This window comes from Trichosurus vulpecula, chromosome 1, assembly GCF_011100635.1.
Source record: "Trichosurus vulpecula isolate mTriVul1 chromosome 1, mTriVul1.pri, whole genome shotgun sequence".
Classification (NCBI taxonomy): Eukaryota; Metazoa; Chordata; class Mammalia; order Diprotodontia; family Phalangeridae; genus Trichosurus; species Trichosurus vulpecula.
The window spans coordinates 383,811,663-383,830,666 of NC_050573.1; the positions used below are offsets into that span (position 1 = coordinate 383,811,663).

General features: G+C 44.2%; 1 protein-coding gene across 1 annotated transcript in view; it reads left to right on the plus strand.

Annotated features, from left to right (window-relative positions):
• MAPK4 (mitogen-activated protein kinase 4) overlaps window positions 1-18,201 on the plus strand; it is a 103,945-nt gene extending 85,744 nt beyond the window's left edge. The window contains exons 5-7 of the mRNA XM_036742101.1: window positions 980-1,141; window positions 8,730-8,931; window positions 16,884-18,201. Of these exons, the coding sequence (XP_036597996.1) occupies window positions 980-1,141; window positions 8,730-8,931; window positions 16,884-17,568 (1,049 nt within the window). The 3' untranslated portion in view covers window positions 17,569-18,201. The remainder of the gene's footprint in view (window positions 1-979; window positions 1,142-8,729; window positions 8,932-16,883) is intronic.
• Window positions 18,202-19,004: the final 803 nt, after the last annotated feature.

Sequence of the window (19,004 nt, forward strand, 5' to 3'; positions counted from 1 at the left end):
AGACTAGCTGGACTAGCACCTGCATTTTCCAAACTTAGGAGAAAATAAGATAACAAGATAAGATGAGATAAGATAAAATAAGATAAGGTGATGAGGGATTGTGCCCCTCTGTGTTTGCATTTTTTCTGATCCTTACCACCTGTCTGAAGACTTGGCCTTTTTTGTCACCAAGCCCCTCTCCCAGGACACAGTGAAGCATTAATTCAAAGACAATATCTGTGTGACACCAAACATTTGGATAATAAATGTTTTTTTAAAGTGATGTTAGTTCAGGTTGCTGAAGTGCATCTTAATCACTGAATGGACTCTTTCCTGATTTTATTCCAGAGAAGAGTTTCACAGATAAAAAGCACCTAATTGGACCATGAAATATCAGGGTCACATTTGGTCTTATAATTAGCACCTTCTTCATCTTGGCACTAAGAAGACAGAAAGACATATGAGGCTAAACACTTGGAAAGTCAATCTGGGGCTCTTGGGACACTGTCTTTGGCAGAGCCAAAGTTGGGCCTCTAACTTAGAATAATAGAATCATAGATTTAGAGCTAGAAGGGGCCTTAGAAAGCCATTTAGTCAGATTCTCTCACTTTATATCTAGAACTCAGAGCTTAAGTGGCTCTCATAAGGTCTCAGAGGTAGAAGGGAAGAGGCCTGGATTTGAGCCCAATGTCCTCTAACTCAAAATCAAGCATTCTTTCTACTGTGCCAAGCATAGAATGGAGGTGAAAGGGAGCTTTTGGGGGATTAACTGGTCCACTTCCTTCATTTAATAAAATATAGATTCAGAGAGGAAATATGATTTGCCCAAGGTGACACAGCTAGTTGGGAGCAAAGCTAGGATTAGAACCCAAGTCTCCTGACTTCCAGGTCCAGGATTCTCCACTGTACCAAGCTGCCATTCCTAGGGAACCCAAAACTTCATCTTTGGCCCCAGGGCTTTTTGGGGCAGATATAACTCCTCTGATGTTTTCTTCCTCAGGGAGTCATGAATTGGAACAGATGCAGCTCATCCTGGAGACAATTCCTGTAATCCGGGAGGAAGACAAAGATGAGCTGCTCAGAGTGATGCCCTCCTTCATCAACAGCACCTGGGAAGTGAAAAAGCCACTGAGAAAGCTGCTCCCAGAAGTCAACAGTGAAGGTAGTTGAGCTTCATGAGAGATTTTCTTATCTCTTGGAGGTCTGGGTAATTGGTCCCTCTGGAATGACCATATGGAGGCAGCTATCCTGCCACGGGGCAATCGGTGGCTCTCGTGCCCAAGATCCTTCCCTTGCTAGGTCAGCCTTCCTAACTGCTTACAATTTTCAAAACTGACTAGATGACCTAGCTCAGAGGTTAGCCACCTGTGAGCCACTGACTGGCCCCCTGGTATTTGATGGTAACTTTAGAGGTAGGGCACCCCAAATGCAGCCAAAAGTAAGAACAGATGGTCTGGTGGTGAGTAAGGAGAGAGAATCACCGTAAAAAGCAGACATGGGAACTCAAGAAAACATATTTGTGCAAAAGTAAGCAGCCTCATACACCTTAATAGCTCCTAAGGACATCACTGTATTACAACTCAGTATGGTACCTGACTCAGGTTGTGTTGGATGTTAATAAATAATAATGGATCTTGATAATAATGAGCTGAAGTGTTGAAGAAAGGGTAAAATTATGTTCAGTTCCCCATTTTAAAGACTGGAGAAGTATGTAAGGATTTGGAGAGGTTTTTCATCCAAATTAAGTTTGTTTTCTTTTAAAAATTAATTTTATTTTTAAAAATAAGATGAGGATTCCAGTTTTATCATACTCTTTTTTTATACCACTGTCACTTTCTAATGAACACACATGCATACACACACACACACACACACACACACACACACACACCCTAGAACCAAAGAAATACAGATAAGCAGAATGAATCAGTGCTTGACAATGTATGCTTCATTTCCCACCTATGGGCTATCATCTCTTTATTTTACCATGAGTTCTCTGAACACAATTAGTCACTGATCAGAATTTTGCTGTCTTTCAGTGTTGTTTTCCTTTACATTATTATGTGGTTGTTTAATTGTTCCTTTGGTCCTGCCTTTGTATGTGATCCTGGTGCACACTCACATTTGCCTGTTCATGTAAGTCTTCCCAAGCGAAATAATTGTTTAGGAATGTTTTCATTGGCACTTCATTGAGCTGGGAAATTCCCTGGAGTAATCAATGAGGTATTCTATGTTTAGCATTTAGTTTTCTCAAGGAATCATTTTTTTGACAACCACCTCCACTCCATTCTCCAAGGTAGACTTTCGAGGAACTCAGGCCCCAGCCGCTCCTTACTACTATCTTCAGTACCATGGCCAGGGCTGCACCCACGTGAAGTCAGTAGAGTTGACTGTGAGACCCAGCTCTGCCACACATCAACAGGGTGACCTTAGGAAGGTCATATATAAACCTTTATGACCATTAAGGTCTTTTCCACCTTGAAGACTCCCTGCTCTTGCCTTCTGGGACAAGTGGTTCCGGAATCCATGATCTAGAACTGAAAAAGTTTTTGTTCATCATTCCAGTTCAGGAACTCACTGGTGGGTCTTAAGCATTTTTCTACTTCAGATTTCCCATTTCTCAAATGAAACCTATGGGAGCCACTGCTAATGAGGGTGCCAGGTAAAGATGTTTATCTTCCATGGTGTCATAGTTCTACGTTTGTATTTATTTTATCACCCTGTAAAGAAACAGAGCAAGAAATATAGGTATAGGACAAAGAATTCTTCTTGCTGCTTGTGATTCCATTGTAGAGAGAGAGAATTGTTGATCCCAAAACCCATAGGGATGCTGCAGCTCACTTAGACCCCCAAAGTCTGAGAGTCCCCAAAGCCATACCTGGAAAATCAGTGTTAGTGCCAGGCAAAACACCATCACCATCATCTCACTATCTTCAGAGATGTAGAGTCAGCAGACCTGGCTCTTCAATTTACCTTCCCTGTGACCAAGGGGCAAGTCACCTAATCCCTCTAAAGTCTTTTTTATATGCAAAATGACAGCAACAACAAAGAATAATAATAACCTGACTTCACAGAGTGTTATGAGGAAAGTGTTGTGCAAACCTTAAAATGGATCAATAAATGCAAGTTGTTTTTGCGTTATCATATTGCATATTGAGTACTTTTGTGTAGAATGCTGTGTTAGAAACTAGAGGAGTAGGCCCTACTTGCATAATACAAGGTGTCTAAAGTCTGGACACATAGGCAATGTGGAGTTATTGCATCAAGTTCACATGAATCTTGCAAAGCATATCAACCTTTGCATCACAAATGATGGAAATCATATTGAAGATGTTATTTGTTAATATTCCAATTAAATGTTGTTGAAAATTTCATTCATTTCGTTTCTTGAAAATATGCTTTTTTGCCTATGTGTCCAGACTTTAGGAACACCCTGTACAGTCTCTGATCTCAGGAGCCTTTTACCCTAGTTGGGGAGGTAGAACAAGTACATGAAAAGATGAATAATTAAAGAGATGGCACAGGCTAAACCCCAAGTGAGTGACAGGTAATTTGTGCTGGAGGAGGCCAACCAGGTAACCACAGTGGCTAGGGCACTGGGACTTGAAGCAGGAAAACCTGAGTTCAAATCTGGCCTCAAACATTTACTGGCCATGTGATTCTGGGCAAGTGACTTAACTTCCATCTGCCTCAGTTTCCTCAGCTGTAAAATGGGGATAGTAGCACCCACCTCCCAAGGTTGTTGTAAGAATCAAAATGAAATAATATTTGTAAAGTGCTTAGCACTTTCCTTCCTTCCTTTCTTCCGTCCATCTTTCCTTCCTTCCTTCACTCATTCATTCTTTCTTCTTTCCAATCACTGAAGAGATATTGGGGAAGATTTCCCAGACGAGTTAGTAACCTTGGACAGGATTTGCACAAGTGGAGAAGAAGGACCAAGCATTCCAAGTCAAGGGAATAGTGTGAGCCAAGCCCAGAGCTGGAAATACATGTGGCATGTTCAGGGAATAATAAGCCAGTCTACCAGATCAGGTGGTTCATGGGAGAAAAAGAAAATAACGTTTTAAAAGTAGTTACGAGGTTGTAGATGGCTTTTGAATGCTCTGTGGAGAGGAATGAACTCAATCCTGATGCCAGAGGAAGATTAACATAATAATCAAAGGAGTGTTGTTGCTTCTTGTAGTTCTTCCTCCTTGCTGGAAGAAGACCAATGATTTCAGGAGGGAGATGTCTTGACTTGCAAGTAAATTGGATTTAAGTGAAGGAAGGCTGTGCCAAGTCATTAGCCTCATTCTCTCCTCCAGAGTCATCGGAGTCCTGTGGCAAGGACTACTAGGGATGGCCCCGGATGCAAAGGAGTAATTGCCCCAGGACCCTTCAGGTCTGAAGACCCCCCCCCAGCCTCCATTTTGTATTACAAATGACATCATGATAATGACTAGACACTGCATGACATAGTAGAAAGAACACTGGGCTTGGAATGAGAAGGCCTGAGTTTGAATTCCAGTGTGATATTACTAGTTGTGTGACCTTAGGCAAGTCACTTAACTCTGAGCCTTCACTTACTAATCTTCAAAAAAGGGATAATAATGATTGCACTACTTATTCCCAGCACTTGTGTAAAGAAAACATTTTGCAAACGTCAAAGGTGAATTGGATCAGCCAGGTGGTGCTGTAGGCTCCAGGCCTGGAGTTAGGAAGTCCTGAGTTTAAATCTATCTTCAGGTGCATACTAGCTGTATGTCCCTAGGCAAGTTGCTTAACCCTGTTTACCTCAGTTTCCTCATCTGTGAAATGAGCTACAAAAGGAAATGGCAAACCACTCCAGTATCTTCGCCAATAAAACCCCAAATGGGGTCACAAAGGGTCAGACATGACTGAACAACCACAAAGGGAATTATTATTGCTTTTATTACTGTTAGAAGAGGCCCTTTTGCATGGGTTGCCACCTGTTGTTAATCTGCCTTAGCTGGCAGATGCTTATTAAAGCTAACCGGGCTCACACCTCATATTCCCAGAAATAGCAGTACTGCCTCTAGTGAAAATCCCCTGGCTGCCTCAGAGTTTGAAAAATGACCCCAATCTGCTTCAATGCCTTGGGATAAAGGGGCATTAAGAAAATTAAACTGGAGCATGTCCACAGCAGTGGGGAGATCTGGAAACCATGGCAAATGAGAGCTGATTGAAGGAACAAGGGATGTTTACTGCAAGAAAAGAGCTGGGGGAAGGGCAGAGCCAGATCTCTGAAACATTTGAAGGCTCTTGTGTGGAAGAGGACAAAGGATTGATCTCTGCATTTCCGGTGGGCAGAACTGGGGGGTGGGTAGAAGTTAAAGGGAGAAAATTTGGCGCTCAATCTAAGGGAGAAATTCTAATATTTAATGCTGTTCGGTAGGCTCCCCTTAAGTTCAAATACAGGCTGACTGACCAGCTGTCACAGAAAGATTTGTAGATAGTATTCCAGCATTGGGTAGGAGTTAGGCTAGAGATCCTAGCCCAGCTCTGGGCTTCCGTTGGTGGTGGTGATGGTGCTGCTGCTAATGATAATCATAGGGCTTTATGTTAGTATTACACTTTTCATTTTGTAAAGTAATCGTACATTTATAATCTTCATTTACTATAAATAAAAGGATAAAATGAGATAGTTTTTTTTTTTGACTGGACTATAGCATAGGGAACTCCCAGTAAAGAACCCTCGTCTACCACCGAAGCTTTGCACCTTCTCTGTAGCCTCTTAATGGTTGTCTTAGAGAGTTGCCTGGGGGCATTAAAAGTTAAGAACGCATTCTTTTTAGTCAGGAGCATCTGAGTCCCACCTTTGACCCATATTGGCAGTGTGACCCTAGGCAAGTTACTAGCTTCTCAGTGCCCCAGGCACCCAATTCACTAAGGTTGCAGAGAAGGTATGAATCTGTACCAGTAGCGGAGTTTCCTCAGCTTGACATCCAGTCCAAAAAGAAAATTTCATTATATCTGTACAGAGTTAAGTGGTGCAGTGGGTATTGCACCAGCCCAAAAGTCAGGAGGACCTGAGTTCAAATCTCATCTCAGATACTATGTGACCTTTGGTCACTTGACCTTTCTGTGCCTCATTTTCCTCATCTATAAAATGAGAAGGTTGGATTGAATCACTTCTCAGGTCCTTTCCAGCTCTAAATCTAGAATCTTATATCCTCTTGCCCTATTATCTTGGGGGCAGCTAGGTGCTGCCGTGGTTAGAACTCCTGGCCTGGAGTCAGGAGGATCTGAGTTCAAATCCAGCCTCAGACACTTTCTAGCTGTGTGACTCAGTGCAAGTCACTTAACCGTTTACCTCAGTTCCTTGTCTATAAAGTGAGCCGGAGAAGGAAATGGCAAATCACTCCAATATCTTTGCCAAGAAAATCCCAAATGGGGTAACAGAGAGTCGACGGGCCTGAAACAACGCAAAAAGAAAAAAAAAGAATAAGGTGATATAGGCATTATTATCCCCATTTGAAGACGAAGAGACTAAAGGCCCATAGCAGTTAAATACTTTGCCCAAGGTCATCGTGTGTGAGAGGCAACACTGGGCCAGGAGCCTCCATCCTCACTCCCATTCCGGTGCATTCATCCTGATCCCTGTGTATTGTATGACTTTGCCAAGTCATCTCATCTCTCCAACCCTCAATTCCCATTTCTGCACAACAGAAATGATCCTTCCTGTCCTGTGTGTGTCTAGGAGCTATTGCGAGAATCAAATGAGATAATGGATATGAAAGTACCTTCTAGTTGTGTAGAAATGTAAGGTGTTTTCATTGAAGCTGTGTAGCCCTGGGACCTGGAGATGCCTGGTTTGTAGTCCCCTCATGACCCCCTGACTGAAATGCCGCTACGTGTCCTTCAGTCCCAGAGTCTTGGGTTACAGAGTGGCACTGAAGCCTCTGGAGAAGGCCAGCAGTTTTCTGAATCCATTGATTCCCTGAATCATTGATGAATACCCTCAGCAAAGTGATCCTCCGACAGCGGTGAGTGGCAGGTTAATGGTTCCAGGCTGAGACGCCCATTCTCAGATTTGCTGCCTCCTCAAAGGCTCTGGAGGACAAACCTGGGCCTTTCCTCTTGCGTTGCAATGTGATTAGCCGTATGATGCTCTAAGTGGCCTTTTCACAAAGAAGCGAGGTGGGAAGTAACAAGTACAGAGACGTTATTGCCTGGGCATCAGATTTGGCCCTGGACTGGCCTGCAGAGCACACTCCAGCACAATCTAGGGCAAGTCCCATCATGCCAGAGGCATCAGACTAAGTATCTAGGTACCATTGGTGTTTTCTGCACAAGGAGAAGAGAAAGGGGAAGAAGAAGGGGAGCTTAGCAGGCTGACCCACCCTCAGTAAAAGTGTGGAGTGGGCAATTTTGTCCTAAGCTTCTTTTCATTTTTAGTGCATCACTTACTCCAAATGCTCACTCAGGGTCCTCAAACTGACCCCTGGATATCCAAAGGCCTTCACTGAGAGAACAAGCCCAGGCCTGGACTCCCTGAAGAAGGACCTCATGCTAAGACCTTTTTCCTCTTCACTCCTCGCTCCCACACCTCCAAAACTTACTCGTCCTTTTTCCATTCCTGCAGACTTTTGCTTTGTGCATTTTTAACATCTGCTGACAAACCCCCGAAATGTGTTAATGGCCGATAGCCTAATGTGCCGTACCTCCCAAGAGAATTTCCATTTTTAATAGAGGTTTCCTAAAGATAAAATGCCTTAACCTAAGGGAATTGGTGAAAATCTCTAGTGGTATAGTTTCAGGTACCTTGGCAAACTACTGGAAGAGTACTTTTGGGTGGAAGCAGGAAGACTGAAAAAGTGAGACCCAGATTCAAGGCAGAAAGAACTGGAGAACATTAAAGTCAAAAAAAGACTTTAGAGATATCCAGTCCAAATGCCTCATTTTACAGCTAAGGAAACTGATGGCCCTAACACCAGTGTCAGCCCTATCCTATACAAAACTGTGAAGTGTCAAAGTCCGTCCCAGCCATACTCCCTGCGCTTACCCACCTGTGCATGGGACCTGGGGCAGCTAGGTGGCACAATGGATTAGAGGACACAATCCAGGCTTAGAGTCAGGAAGACCTGAGTTCATATCCAGCCTCAGACGCTGACTAGCTGTGTGATCCTGGGCTTACCTCTCTTACCTCTCTCAGCCTCAATTTCCGCATCTGTAAAATAGGGTTAATAATGGCATTTACCTCACTGGGTTGTTGTGAAGATAAAATGAGATAACTGTAAAGTGCTTAGCACAGTGCGGGGCACCTCGTAAGTGCTAGCTGTCATCATCATCAGTGCGCCCACAAATGTGGCAGCTTAGTAGGGAGGAAGGCTGATTTGCCCATGGTCACACAGCTAGCACATGACAAAGCCAAATGACTGGTCTTCTGACTACCAGGGTGGTCGTTTTTCTACTATACAAAGACCAAAATTGAAGGAGAAATGGAAGGGGGGAGGGAATAGTAATAATTTGGAGGTAGGAAGGAAAATGGAACTTTAGGAGTGCTGACTTCATTCAGGATCTCTCAACTTTTTGCAGCCTTTCTATCCAGCATCTCTCCATCCATTCCCCATCCCTGCTATTTCCAGGCAAGGTCTGTCTTTAGTGGAGACTCACTCCCGATTCATTCTTGTCAGCCACTTCTCCTAAAGGAAAGTCCCATAGACCCTATATGTTCACAATCTTCTTTGCTCACCCTAGTAGGGAGCGGTCAATGACTTCTATATCCTGCTCTGCTTTGCTTCCCATAGCTGTTGACTTTCTGGAGAAGATCCTGACCTTCAACCCCATGGACCGATTAACAGCAGAGATGGGCCTGCAGCACCCCTACATGAGCCCATACTCATGCCCAGAGGATGAGCCTACTTCCCAGCAGCCCTTCCGAATTGAGGATGAGATTGATGACATCTTGTTGATGGCAGCCAACCAGAGCCAGCTCTCCACCTGGGACAGGTGCAGTATTGTTGACTTCTGATGCTGTTATCAAGAACAACTGTCCCACCTGATTCTACATGCCCTGTCCACCCATCCACTTTACCTTCCCAATCTAACTCCAGGCCGCTAGAGACCTTCCTTTTCAGTGGTCACACATTCCAGTAGCCTTTGGAAGGTCACCTTAGAGTACATACATCTCCTCCCCCACCCTTAGCCAGGCTCATCTTCTCTGCCTTTCCACCAGACTCTCACAATCAAGTGGACAAAGTCCATGGTTCTTCCTGCTCTCCCAGCATGTGATTCCTTGCTATGAGCAAATGGACAGGTGACCTTTCTCAAGACTGAACTAGGTAGCCACTACCAACTTTCATTACTGTCCTCTCCATCTAACTGTCTGTGCTAGAGTGAATGGACTGTCCAACAACATTGAACCAATATCTCTAGCATATCTAGAGTGAAAAATGCCCTGGACTAGGAGGTGGAAGCCCTAGTTCTAGCACTAGCTGTGTGACCTTGGGTGAATTGATTAACCTCTCTGAGCTTCAGTTCCTTCTGTGTTGAATGGGGATCATACTATTTGCCCTGCCTACCTCATAGAATTTTTATCAGGATCCAATGAGGTGATGAATGAAAACTATGAAAACACCACACCAATGCAAGCTCTTGTTTTTAAGGCACTGTACCAAGCACTGGGAGGATGTAAAGAGGCATGAGACATTCCCCTCCCCTACTTAGAAAGTCCACCATCCAGCTGATAATAATGCAGAAGAGTAGTATAAGAAATCAATCACCAACAAGTCTTTCCTGAACACCTCTAACATTCACTTTTAAGCATTCCGGGGGACACAGATAGGAGTAAGACACAACCCTTGCTCTCCCTTGTGGTAGATGTCATGAGCTTGTATGCAGTGGCGTGCTGGATCTAGCTGGGTCTAGCTCTGAAAGCCAGTTGTTAAATTTTCAGTGTGAGCATTTTGTTAAGTTATTTTAAAATTGTGTGTAACTCTCTGTGTTCCCAAGGAATTTTCCTAGCAAAGATATTAGAGTAGATTGCCATTTCCTTCTCCAGCTCATTTTTACAGATGAGGAACTGAGGCAAACAGTGTTAAGGGACTTGTGCCAGGGTCACATAGTATCTGAGGCCAGATTTGAATTCATGAAAATGAGTATTTCTGGCTCTGACACTCTATCCACTGTGCCACCTAGCTGCCTCTGGCTAAGAACCTCAGAAATTGGTAAATGCTGGAAAACTGGGGTTTGATCTGTTATCTTGTTGATTGTCTAGCCATAATAAAGTGATAAAGGAATTGTCAGTAATGCAGATTAAATATAAAAATTTACCACGTGTATCTGGCTGTTAAATATTTCCCAGCACATTGGTGGTTGCACATGAAAAGTATTACATGAGTGTGCAGATGACCAGTGCTGGTATTAGGAGGAGGAGAACACAGTGGGCTGAGAGGGTCAGGAAAGACTTCTCAGAAAAGCAGGACTTGAGCTGGGTTTGGGTTTTGAAACCCACGTGCAGTGGAACTGGCAGAGAGAGAGGGGGGAAAGCTTTTCAGGGGAAGGACAATCTGCACAGAGGTACCTGATCTCTAAGGCAGGCCTTTCCCTTTGGTTTTATATTCAGGAGGGCATGGGTGGTTGCACATGGCTTGAAGTCAAGAGGCCTGAATTAAATCCTGGCTCAGATGGCTGCTAATTGGCATGACCCTGAACAAGTCATCTAACCTTCTGAGTCCCAGAGGCTCATAGGGATAAAAAAAAACTATTACCTACCTTGCAGGGCTCTTGTAAGGAAAGTGTTTTGTAGAACCTGAAGCACTATACAAACATGAGCTAATTTGAATTTGCAGCTCTGCTAAGCACAGGAAAGTCCTTTGCTTTTGATTATGCATGGTTTTCCACCTCTAATTGAGTAACCTCAGGAGTTGCCTGTATTAGGAGATACTGGACCTAAGGATTAGCTTTGCTAAGTGTTACCTTCAAGGGAACTGACATAGGATCTAACAGAATGCATCAATGGTTAGCCTAATAAGCTAGACCACCATGCTAATGCTACCAAGGCTGCCGATTAAATCTGCTGATGAAGCAGTCAGCTAAGTTCTGTTCAATGACCACAACTGACACCTCGATTCTAGTCGATCACAGTACAAATTCATACCATCAGCCCCAAGGGAAACTGGATGAGAGAGGGCAGGTGGCTCAGGCCAGAATCATCTCTACTCCTGGAGGAGTTCAGTAAGCAGTGAGTTTCTCAGGCTAGACTACTGCCTTTACATATTTTAATGAACAGTTTTCATGTTATCAGTATGGTTGTCTAGATTACTTTTGAGGATCCTTCCAGTGCGAAGATTTGAGTATTCTCAGAACTGCCCTCTAACCTGATTCTAGCTAAATCTATCCTTGATAGTGGGTAATGAGACAGAATGAAGCTATTACTCATTCAAAGAATTGGCTTTACCCACAGGTAAAGTAGTAAATTCTTAGTGACCTGAGGACCATTGCACAAGGTCCCCTTTTGAGAGAGGGAAGGAGAACATGCCTTCAGTACCTTTCTCTAAGATTGATGATAGCTAGCTAAAAGTAAGATGTGTGCCTGGGAACAGAGCCCACTGTGCAGTGAAACAAGAAAGGAACTTTGAAAAAGATGAGAAGGTGCCAAATTTTACCCAGTAGCAATTGTTCCATGGAACAACCTATTGATTAAAATAAAGAGAGTTTTAGCAAGTATGGACTACTATTGTGAATTCTTCCAAAATCACTCAGGGGTACTCATGACTCCTATAGACTTGGAGGCTTGGCTCCCTAGTGGCTGTGAGAGAAAAATGAAAATGGGGTTATTCACTCTCATGTTTAGTCGCCATGATGTAGTTCAGCTACTTGCTCATAGCTGAGCTCAGAAAGAAAGATGCTGTAGCTTGTCTTTGGGTATCTATACAGCTACCAATGGCAATGCTTACATTAGTGTTTCTGAACTTTTCCTCCTAGATGTTAGATGTTAGAGACATTTGATCCACATGAAAAGAGTCAGTCTGGTAAAGGACACAACACAGACACCACTACCCCCCAGGCTGCAAGCAAAAGACCCAAATTCTAGATCTGACTCTGACACTAACTTGCTGAGTGACCTTGAGCCACTTAATCTCTCTGAACCTCAGTTTCTCCATATGAAAAAGGCAATAAGAATAATATCTGTCTTCTCCACCCCTATGATGAAAGTGGGTGTTTTGATCTCTTCAAAGACCAGGTGCTCCTTAATCCTAGCCATCTGTTGTTTTTCCTCAATTGTCCATACGCCAAAAGCAGTAGGGGAGGTTGCCAGTGACCAGGACCAAATAGCTACAAAATTTGAAAGGAGGCAATGTTCATCTTTGGTACCTTCCTACCACAGTTTATGCACTCACTGCCTACATCCTAACTTGCTGGCTTAAGAGGTGCCTTGTACCCTCATGCTCCTGTCTTCATGCCCAAATCCCTTTACTGCGACATCTGCTTCTCCTTCCCCCAAGCAGGTCCTCTCCTGAAGGGTCCATTGTTAGAAGAGAATGTCTTTCTCCCCATTCTCCTAATGAACGCAGCTACTCTATTTAGCAGAACAGATCTCACTTTGATTATCTGATTAAAATGTACTCACGCTGAGGTGGACATGATTGATTGAGAGGACACCGTGTGATGTTGAGTCCTAGATCTGGAATGCAGACACACAGTTCTGATATTAACTGGGCTTCATCTCCCCGGGTCTTAGTTTTTTTATATATAAGATAGGGCCAATAAAGCTTGGGCTGCCTCCCTCACAGGGTTGTTGTGAGGACCAAATCAAATAATGAACTTGTAAAAGTGCCTTGTCGATCTTATACTGCTACATCAGGCGAAATGGCAAATACCCTTTAATCAGTGTGGTGGAGTGGAATGAGCTCTGGGGGCAGAGGACCTGGGTTCAAACCTTGCCTACTGGGTTCAAACCCTACTCCTAGGTGAACTCAGCTAAGTCACAATATTCTTTGGTCCCAGTTTTTTCATCTGTAAAATGAGGGAGTTGGACCACATGATCTTTGCAATCACCGTCTATGAGGTCTTAATCTATGAGGCTTTAATCTTCTCTCAAGTGGTTTCAGTGTTAAGAGAAGCCTGTTCATTTCATTTCATTTCTCTAATCATCCAGTATTAGAGAAAAGAGATTTTTGAGCAAAGAAACTTTCCTTAGGCCCATTGGCTACTGCAGGCTCTGAATAAAGACACACACACACACACACACACACACACACACACACACACCCCTCACCCATCAGAATAACAGGAGACAGCTACTTGGCACATTTCTCCTCCTAGGTTGTCAACTTCTCCGTACTCTAGAGAAATCCCATCAGTTATGACAGTATTGTTTCTAAGGTTAAGCAAACTTGAATCTCTAGGTAGATAGTTTTTTCTTTAGACATTCTTTTGTTCCCTGGGTCTGTCCAAGCTCTGTCCTTCAAAGTCCGAGGCTAGAAAAACTGTCCTATTTTGGCCTTGGTCTTGTGAGCTGAGGATAATAAGATTCCCATAGGAACTCCTGTGTGATTTCCAATGAGGAAGGGAAATGAGAGTCATGACATATGCCAGAATGAAATCGAGCCTTCTTTGGAAACGCGCCTGAGGTTGTCCAACCTTGAGAGATAGTATGGGGTAGTGGAGCCTGGGAGTCAGGGGACCTGGGTTTTAGTCCCAGCTCAGCCACTAACTAGCTGCATGACCCTGAGGAAGTAATGTTACTTTCTGTGCCTCAGTTTCCTTCTCTGTAAAATGAGGGATTTGGATTTAATCATCTCTAGGGTGCTTTTTGTCTCTGTCATTTCTGATTTTATAAGTGCTTGTCTGCTAAATCCTGGGAGGGGAAAGGGTCAGGGACTTCTGGCTGCTCAGGGATTAAAAATAGAAGCAGACATCATACTAACAGCTATAGAACTACACAAGGAAGTGAGGAGAAAGGACCTAAGTGGGTGTCCTGCTACATTTGGGGAACGAACAACTGGTTACGTAAGTGAAAGACAATTAAATTGTCCTTTTGAATCATTTGATAGATTATGGGTACAGGGTAGGGGGGTTTCGAAGGGAAGACTGGGACAATCTCTCTTTGTTAAACAGATTATGTTTGGAGAGAGAGTTTGGTGTTGCTTTTGAAGCCCCTTCATGTGCATCAGAGCAATTCTTCTGGGACTGAGCGATTTATAAATCATGTGGAAAGCTTAGATTAATTAAGAAACTCTGCCTCCAGCTGCACCCTGTTCTTCACCTTCTGGTCTGTGACCTCCACAGCACCAACAGACACATAGCTCTGAGACAGACTCTTAGAATCATACATCAATAAGTCAAAAGGTGTTTACCAAGCACTTACTATGTGCCAAGTACAATTCTAAGTGCCAAGCATACAAATACAAAAGCAAGACTGTTCCTCCTCTCAAAGAACTTATACTCTTAACATTCCTACAAAAGGGGAAGAACAATGATTTGGTCAGGGAATTTATAGGGATGGTGAGTGGAGGCGCAGGGCAATCAATTTAGGTGGCCTTTCCAGGAATCATATTATCTATTTGATTACTCTTTCCAGAGCCAGAGATGGAAAGAGGTGGGGGATGGGGGAGAAGATGGCTAGAGTGTAGTATGGTGGGTGAGGGCCTGGCTAGATACAGTGAACTCTCTCGGCAGTTAGGAGGTGACCCAAAAGTGGGTGCTAGAGAACCAGTAACAGCCATACTGTGTGATGACTGACTTTGATAGACTCAGCCCTTCTCAGCAATGCAAGGACCTAAAACAGTTCCAAAAGACTCATGATGGAAAATGCCATCCACATCCAGAGAAAGAACTATAGAGTCTGAATGCAGAGTGAAGCAAACTATTTTCTTTTTTTGTTTTGTTTTGTTTTGTTTTCTTTCCCATGGTTCCTCCCATTCGTTCTAACTCTTCTATACAACATGACGAGCATTCAGAGGCAGAGAGTGGAGCAACAGCTCCATCCAACATCTGGAAGGCTCATTAGAGATGATCTAGTCCAATCCTCTGAAATTCAGAGCAGGAGAGTAGTGCCCAAGCAAATGGAAGAACCTAGACTAGACCCCTACATCCTAATCCTACTCCAGGCTGTTTCTGCCATGCTTTTGTGGGTCTTCAGGGCTGGCCTCAGACAAAACAATTAAGTCCATGAAGTTTGCCCCCCTTCCTCAACTATGACTTGCTATCTCTCCCCTCCACATTGCCTCACATGCCTGGAATATACTCCCTCTTTCTCATCTCCACCCCTCAGAATCCCAGCACCTCCGACAGTGCCTGGTATTATTAAGTGCTTTATAAATGTATGTTGAATTGTATTCATTTCTTTAAAGATTCCATGAAGATCTTCCAATTTAGTGCTCCTGCAATTTACTTTGTCTTATACTTATCTGTGTGCATAGTGTACTCCAGTCACTCCAGTAGTATGTAAACTCCAGAGAAAGAACTATAGAGGCTGAATGCGGAGTGAAGCAAACTATTTTCTTTTTTGTTTGGTTTTTTTTTTCTTTCTCATGCTTCCTCCCATTCGTTCTAATTCTTCTATACAACTAATGTGAAAAGAAAAAAAGATAGTATCTTTTTTTAAAAAAAGCATGTAAGCTCCTTGAGGGCAGAAACATTCTTTTTTTTTTTATCCCCAATCTCTATCAATGAGCCTTTCACATAGTAAGTATTAAATAAATATTTATTGAATTGTGACCCCCTCTTCCCTTCCGGTACCCTTTCTCCCCTTTCAGTACCATCTAGGTTCCTTGGGCTCTCCTGTTGCTCCATGTTTTATGTCTTTAAGAAACTCATGCCTGCTGTGGGGCTTGGATTGAATGCATTGCCTGGTACATTTCCCTGGTTGGGAGCACTAATTTACCCAAAGGAAACACTGGTTAATGGTAAGGTAGAGGAAATATGGGGCCTTCTTAGTGTTTCTCATCACCTCACAAAGACAATAGCATGTTCCACCTACTCCTTATATATTTTTCAGACACATTCCCTTTCCTGTTCACTTACCAGCTGTCTCCATCATACTCCTCCAAGGAGTGTGTACACACAGGAACTCAGTTGGTTCTGTCTGCCTGGTTCTTCCTCCCATTCAGCAGTCCCATCTTTCCTGGACTTTAAAGAAACCATGAAAACTGCTAGGGACCTAAGGTCCTTCAGCATCTCCCAAAGATGTAAGCAATCAGAAAAGATGTATCAAGCACCTGTTCTGTGCCCAGCCATGTTCTAGGTACAGTGTGTGTGTATGTTGGGAATGGGGAGTAGGGAGGGGGACAGAAGAGAAGCCTAAACCCCTCAATTCTGCCTTCAACGAGTTTGCAACTTGGTTGGACTTCACCTTGACTTCTGGGGCAGGAGAAATGCAAGGTGGGGAAGGAGACTATTCACTGGACTAGAAGTCAGGAGACTCATGTTGTGGTCTTGGTTGTGTCACTAGTTATTTGTGTGACCTTGGGTATGGCACATTGAGAAGCAGCAGGGCGTAGCAGGCTGAATGTTAGACCTAGACTCCAAAAGATCTGAGTTCAAATCCTGCCTCAGATGCTTACAGGACCCTTGGCAAATTACTCACATTCTCCTGGACCCCAGTCTCTTCATCTGTAAGATGAGGGGGTTGGACTTGATGACCTATATGGTCCCTTCCAACTCTAAATCTATGAACCTGTGAACATTCCTCCCTCTGGGCCTGTTTCCCTGTCTGTAAAATGAAGAGGTCAGGTCCCTTCCAGCCCCAACATCCTGCAATTTTGATTTTGGAAGACAGTATCAAAGAATCATACAAAGCTGTGTGTTTATGAATAAATGTAATGGTATGGTGTAGATGGCCCGTAACTGGGTTAGAAGGAAGAGCTCAGCGACACTTAATGGAGTTTTTTTCTCTAGCAACAATCCCACCTGACCCTCAGCTTCTCATTTCATCTTCTTTGTCTGTCTTCTCTTAGGTATCAAGTCAGTCTGTCCTCTGATCTGGAATGGAGGCAGGACAGATACCTTGAAACAAGTGAGGTGCAGCGTGATCCCCGTGCAGGCTCCGAGTCAATAGTAGAAGAGGTCCAGGTGGACCCACGAAAATACTCCCAGAGTAGCTCGGAACGATTCCTGGAGCAGTCTCACTCGTCCATGGACCGGGTGTTTGACTCTGACTGCGGGCGGTCCTGTGACTACAAGGTGGGATCACCATCCTACCTGGATAAGTTACTGTGGAGGGACAACAAGCCCCATCACTACTCTGAGCCGAAGCTCATCTTAGACCTGTCCCATTGGAAGAAGACAGCCATCGCTCCAGCCACTGAGCTCTCCCTAGAGGAGGAGCCATCCAACCTCTTCCTAGAGATTGCACAATGGGTAAAGAGCACTCAGAGTGGCCTTGAGTGCCCCAGCCCACTCCCGGAGATCCAGGAACGGAGCCTGCCCTCCTCACCCCAGCACCGCAAGGACCCCAAGGAGGGGAACCATGGGGCTGACCCCCAATTCGACTTGGATGTCTTCATTTCCAGGGCCCTGAAACTCTGCACCAAGCCTGAGGACCTGCCAGATAACAAACTCAGCGAGATCAATGGGGCATGTATCTCAGAGCACCCCAGTGACATCGTACAGACTGAACCCTATCCGAAGGAGAGGTGGTGAAGCTGAAGGGTTTGCTATTCATGAACTTCACCCTTCTCCTCAGCTTGCTGGGCCACAGCCCTGTGGCATTGCAGACCCAGGCCAAAGGGAAACAATGGGTCACCCTTGTTCTTGGCATGTCAGTCCTTTGCAACAGAGGGTGGATAACCTACCCCATACTTTTTAATCAAAGACAAACAGCCCCCAGCCTCCTTTCTGATGCCTTAGGGTTCACAGGACCCTTAAGGGAATCAGGAAACACAAGTGAAATATTGAATCTATTAAACTGCCTTAATGATTGCGCCTTTTAACCTCTGGAATCTGTTTTGAATATAAGTCTAGGGTAATAAGCCTTTTGTACAGAACACTGGGCTAATAAGTTTATGAACACATTCTTGGGGGTGAGGGCTTTGGGAGAAGGAAGATGGGAGGGGGAAAAGAGAAGCCATGGGAAGAAGGAAGCCTCCCAAAGAGAAGCAGACCCTGCCTGGTTCCTAAGGGATGCAGTCCACAAACTCAAAGAATATCAGAGCCCAAAGGGACATTTGAAATTATCTAGACCAATCCCTTCCTTTGACAGATGGGGAAACTGAGGTCCACAGAGGGAAGATGACTTTCCAAGGGACTCAGGGTTAGTGGCAGAGCAGTGGCAGACCTCAGGCTGCCTGGCTCCCAGACTTGCCCTTCATGCCATCTCCTTGGTCATGGAAATGCTTTCTCTTCAGAATCTAAGGGAAGCCAAAGTCCAAGAGATTTCTTCCTCCATGGATGAGAAGTGGGAGGTCTCTCCTTAATAAGTAAGAACAGTCATAGCCTACAGTCCTTCTAATACACAGGTGTTTTCATTGGCCCTCTTGGACCAGATACTGAAGCCTCCTGAGCTTCAGACCCAGGCAACCTGGAGGTCACCGGGTTAAAAAAATTACAATCTCCTGACCTCTATTTCCTCTCATTGAGAAGTGGCTTATTTAGTGGTGAAATAGTCCACAAGACAAGGAACCAGGTAGAAGCCACTGAGTTATTCTTGAGTGGCTATTGAACCTAAAGTATGGTCATTGATGGATGTTCCTAAGGCCAGATTCTGCAGTCTTTACACACACACACACACACACACACACACACACACACACACACACTCATTCCTATGCATAAGTGGAAGAGACAGGCAACTATGGGATGTGATATGAGCAATAAGATGTGTCAAAAGCCTCTTGCCCCACCCCTAAGTCTCTCTCCCTCTGGCCCAAAGTGGGCCTGATACCCACTGTAATAGTTATTCCTTTGGTTTGAAGACTTCCTTTTGAAATGCAAACTTGTTACCAAGAAAGGTAACACAGTAAGCCATTATCGTCCATTAACACCGCAGCCTGAATTAGTGCGTGGGACTAGTTGAGCAGAGGCCAAGATCTTGAATGGGGTAAGATGTAGGACAAGCACCTCTCCGGATAGTGGGTTGG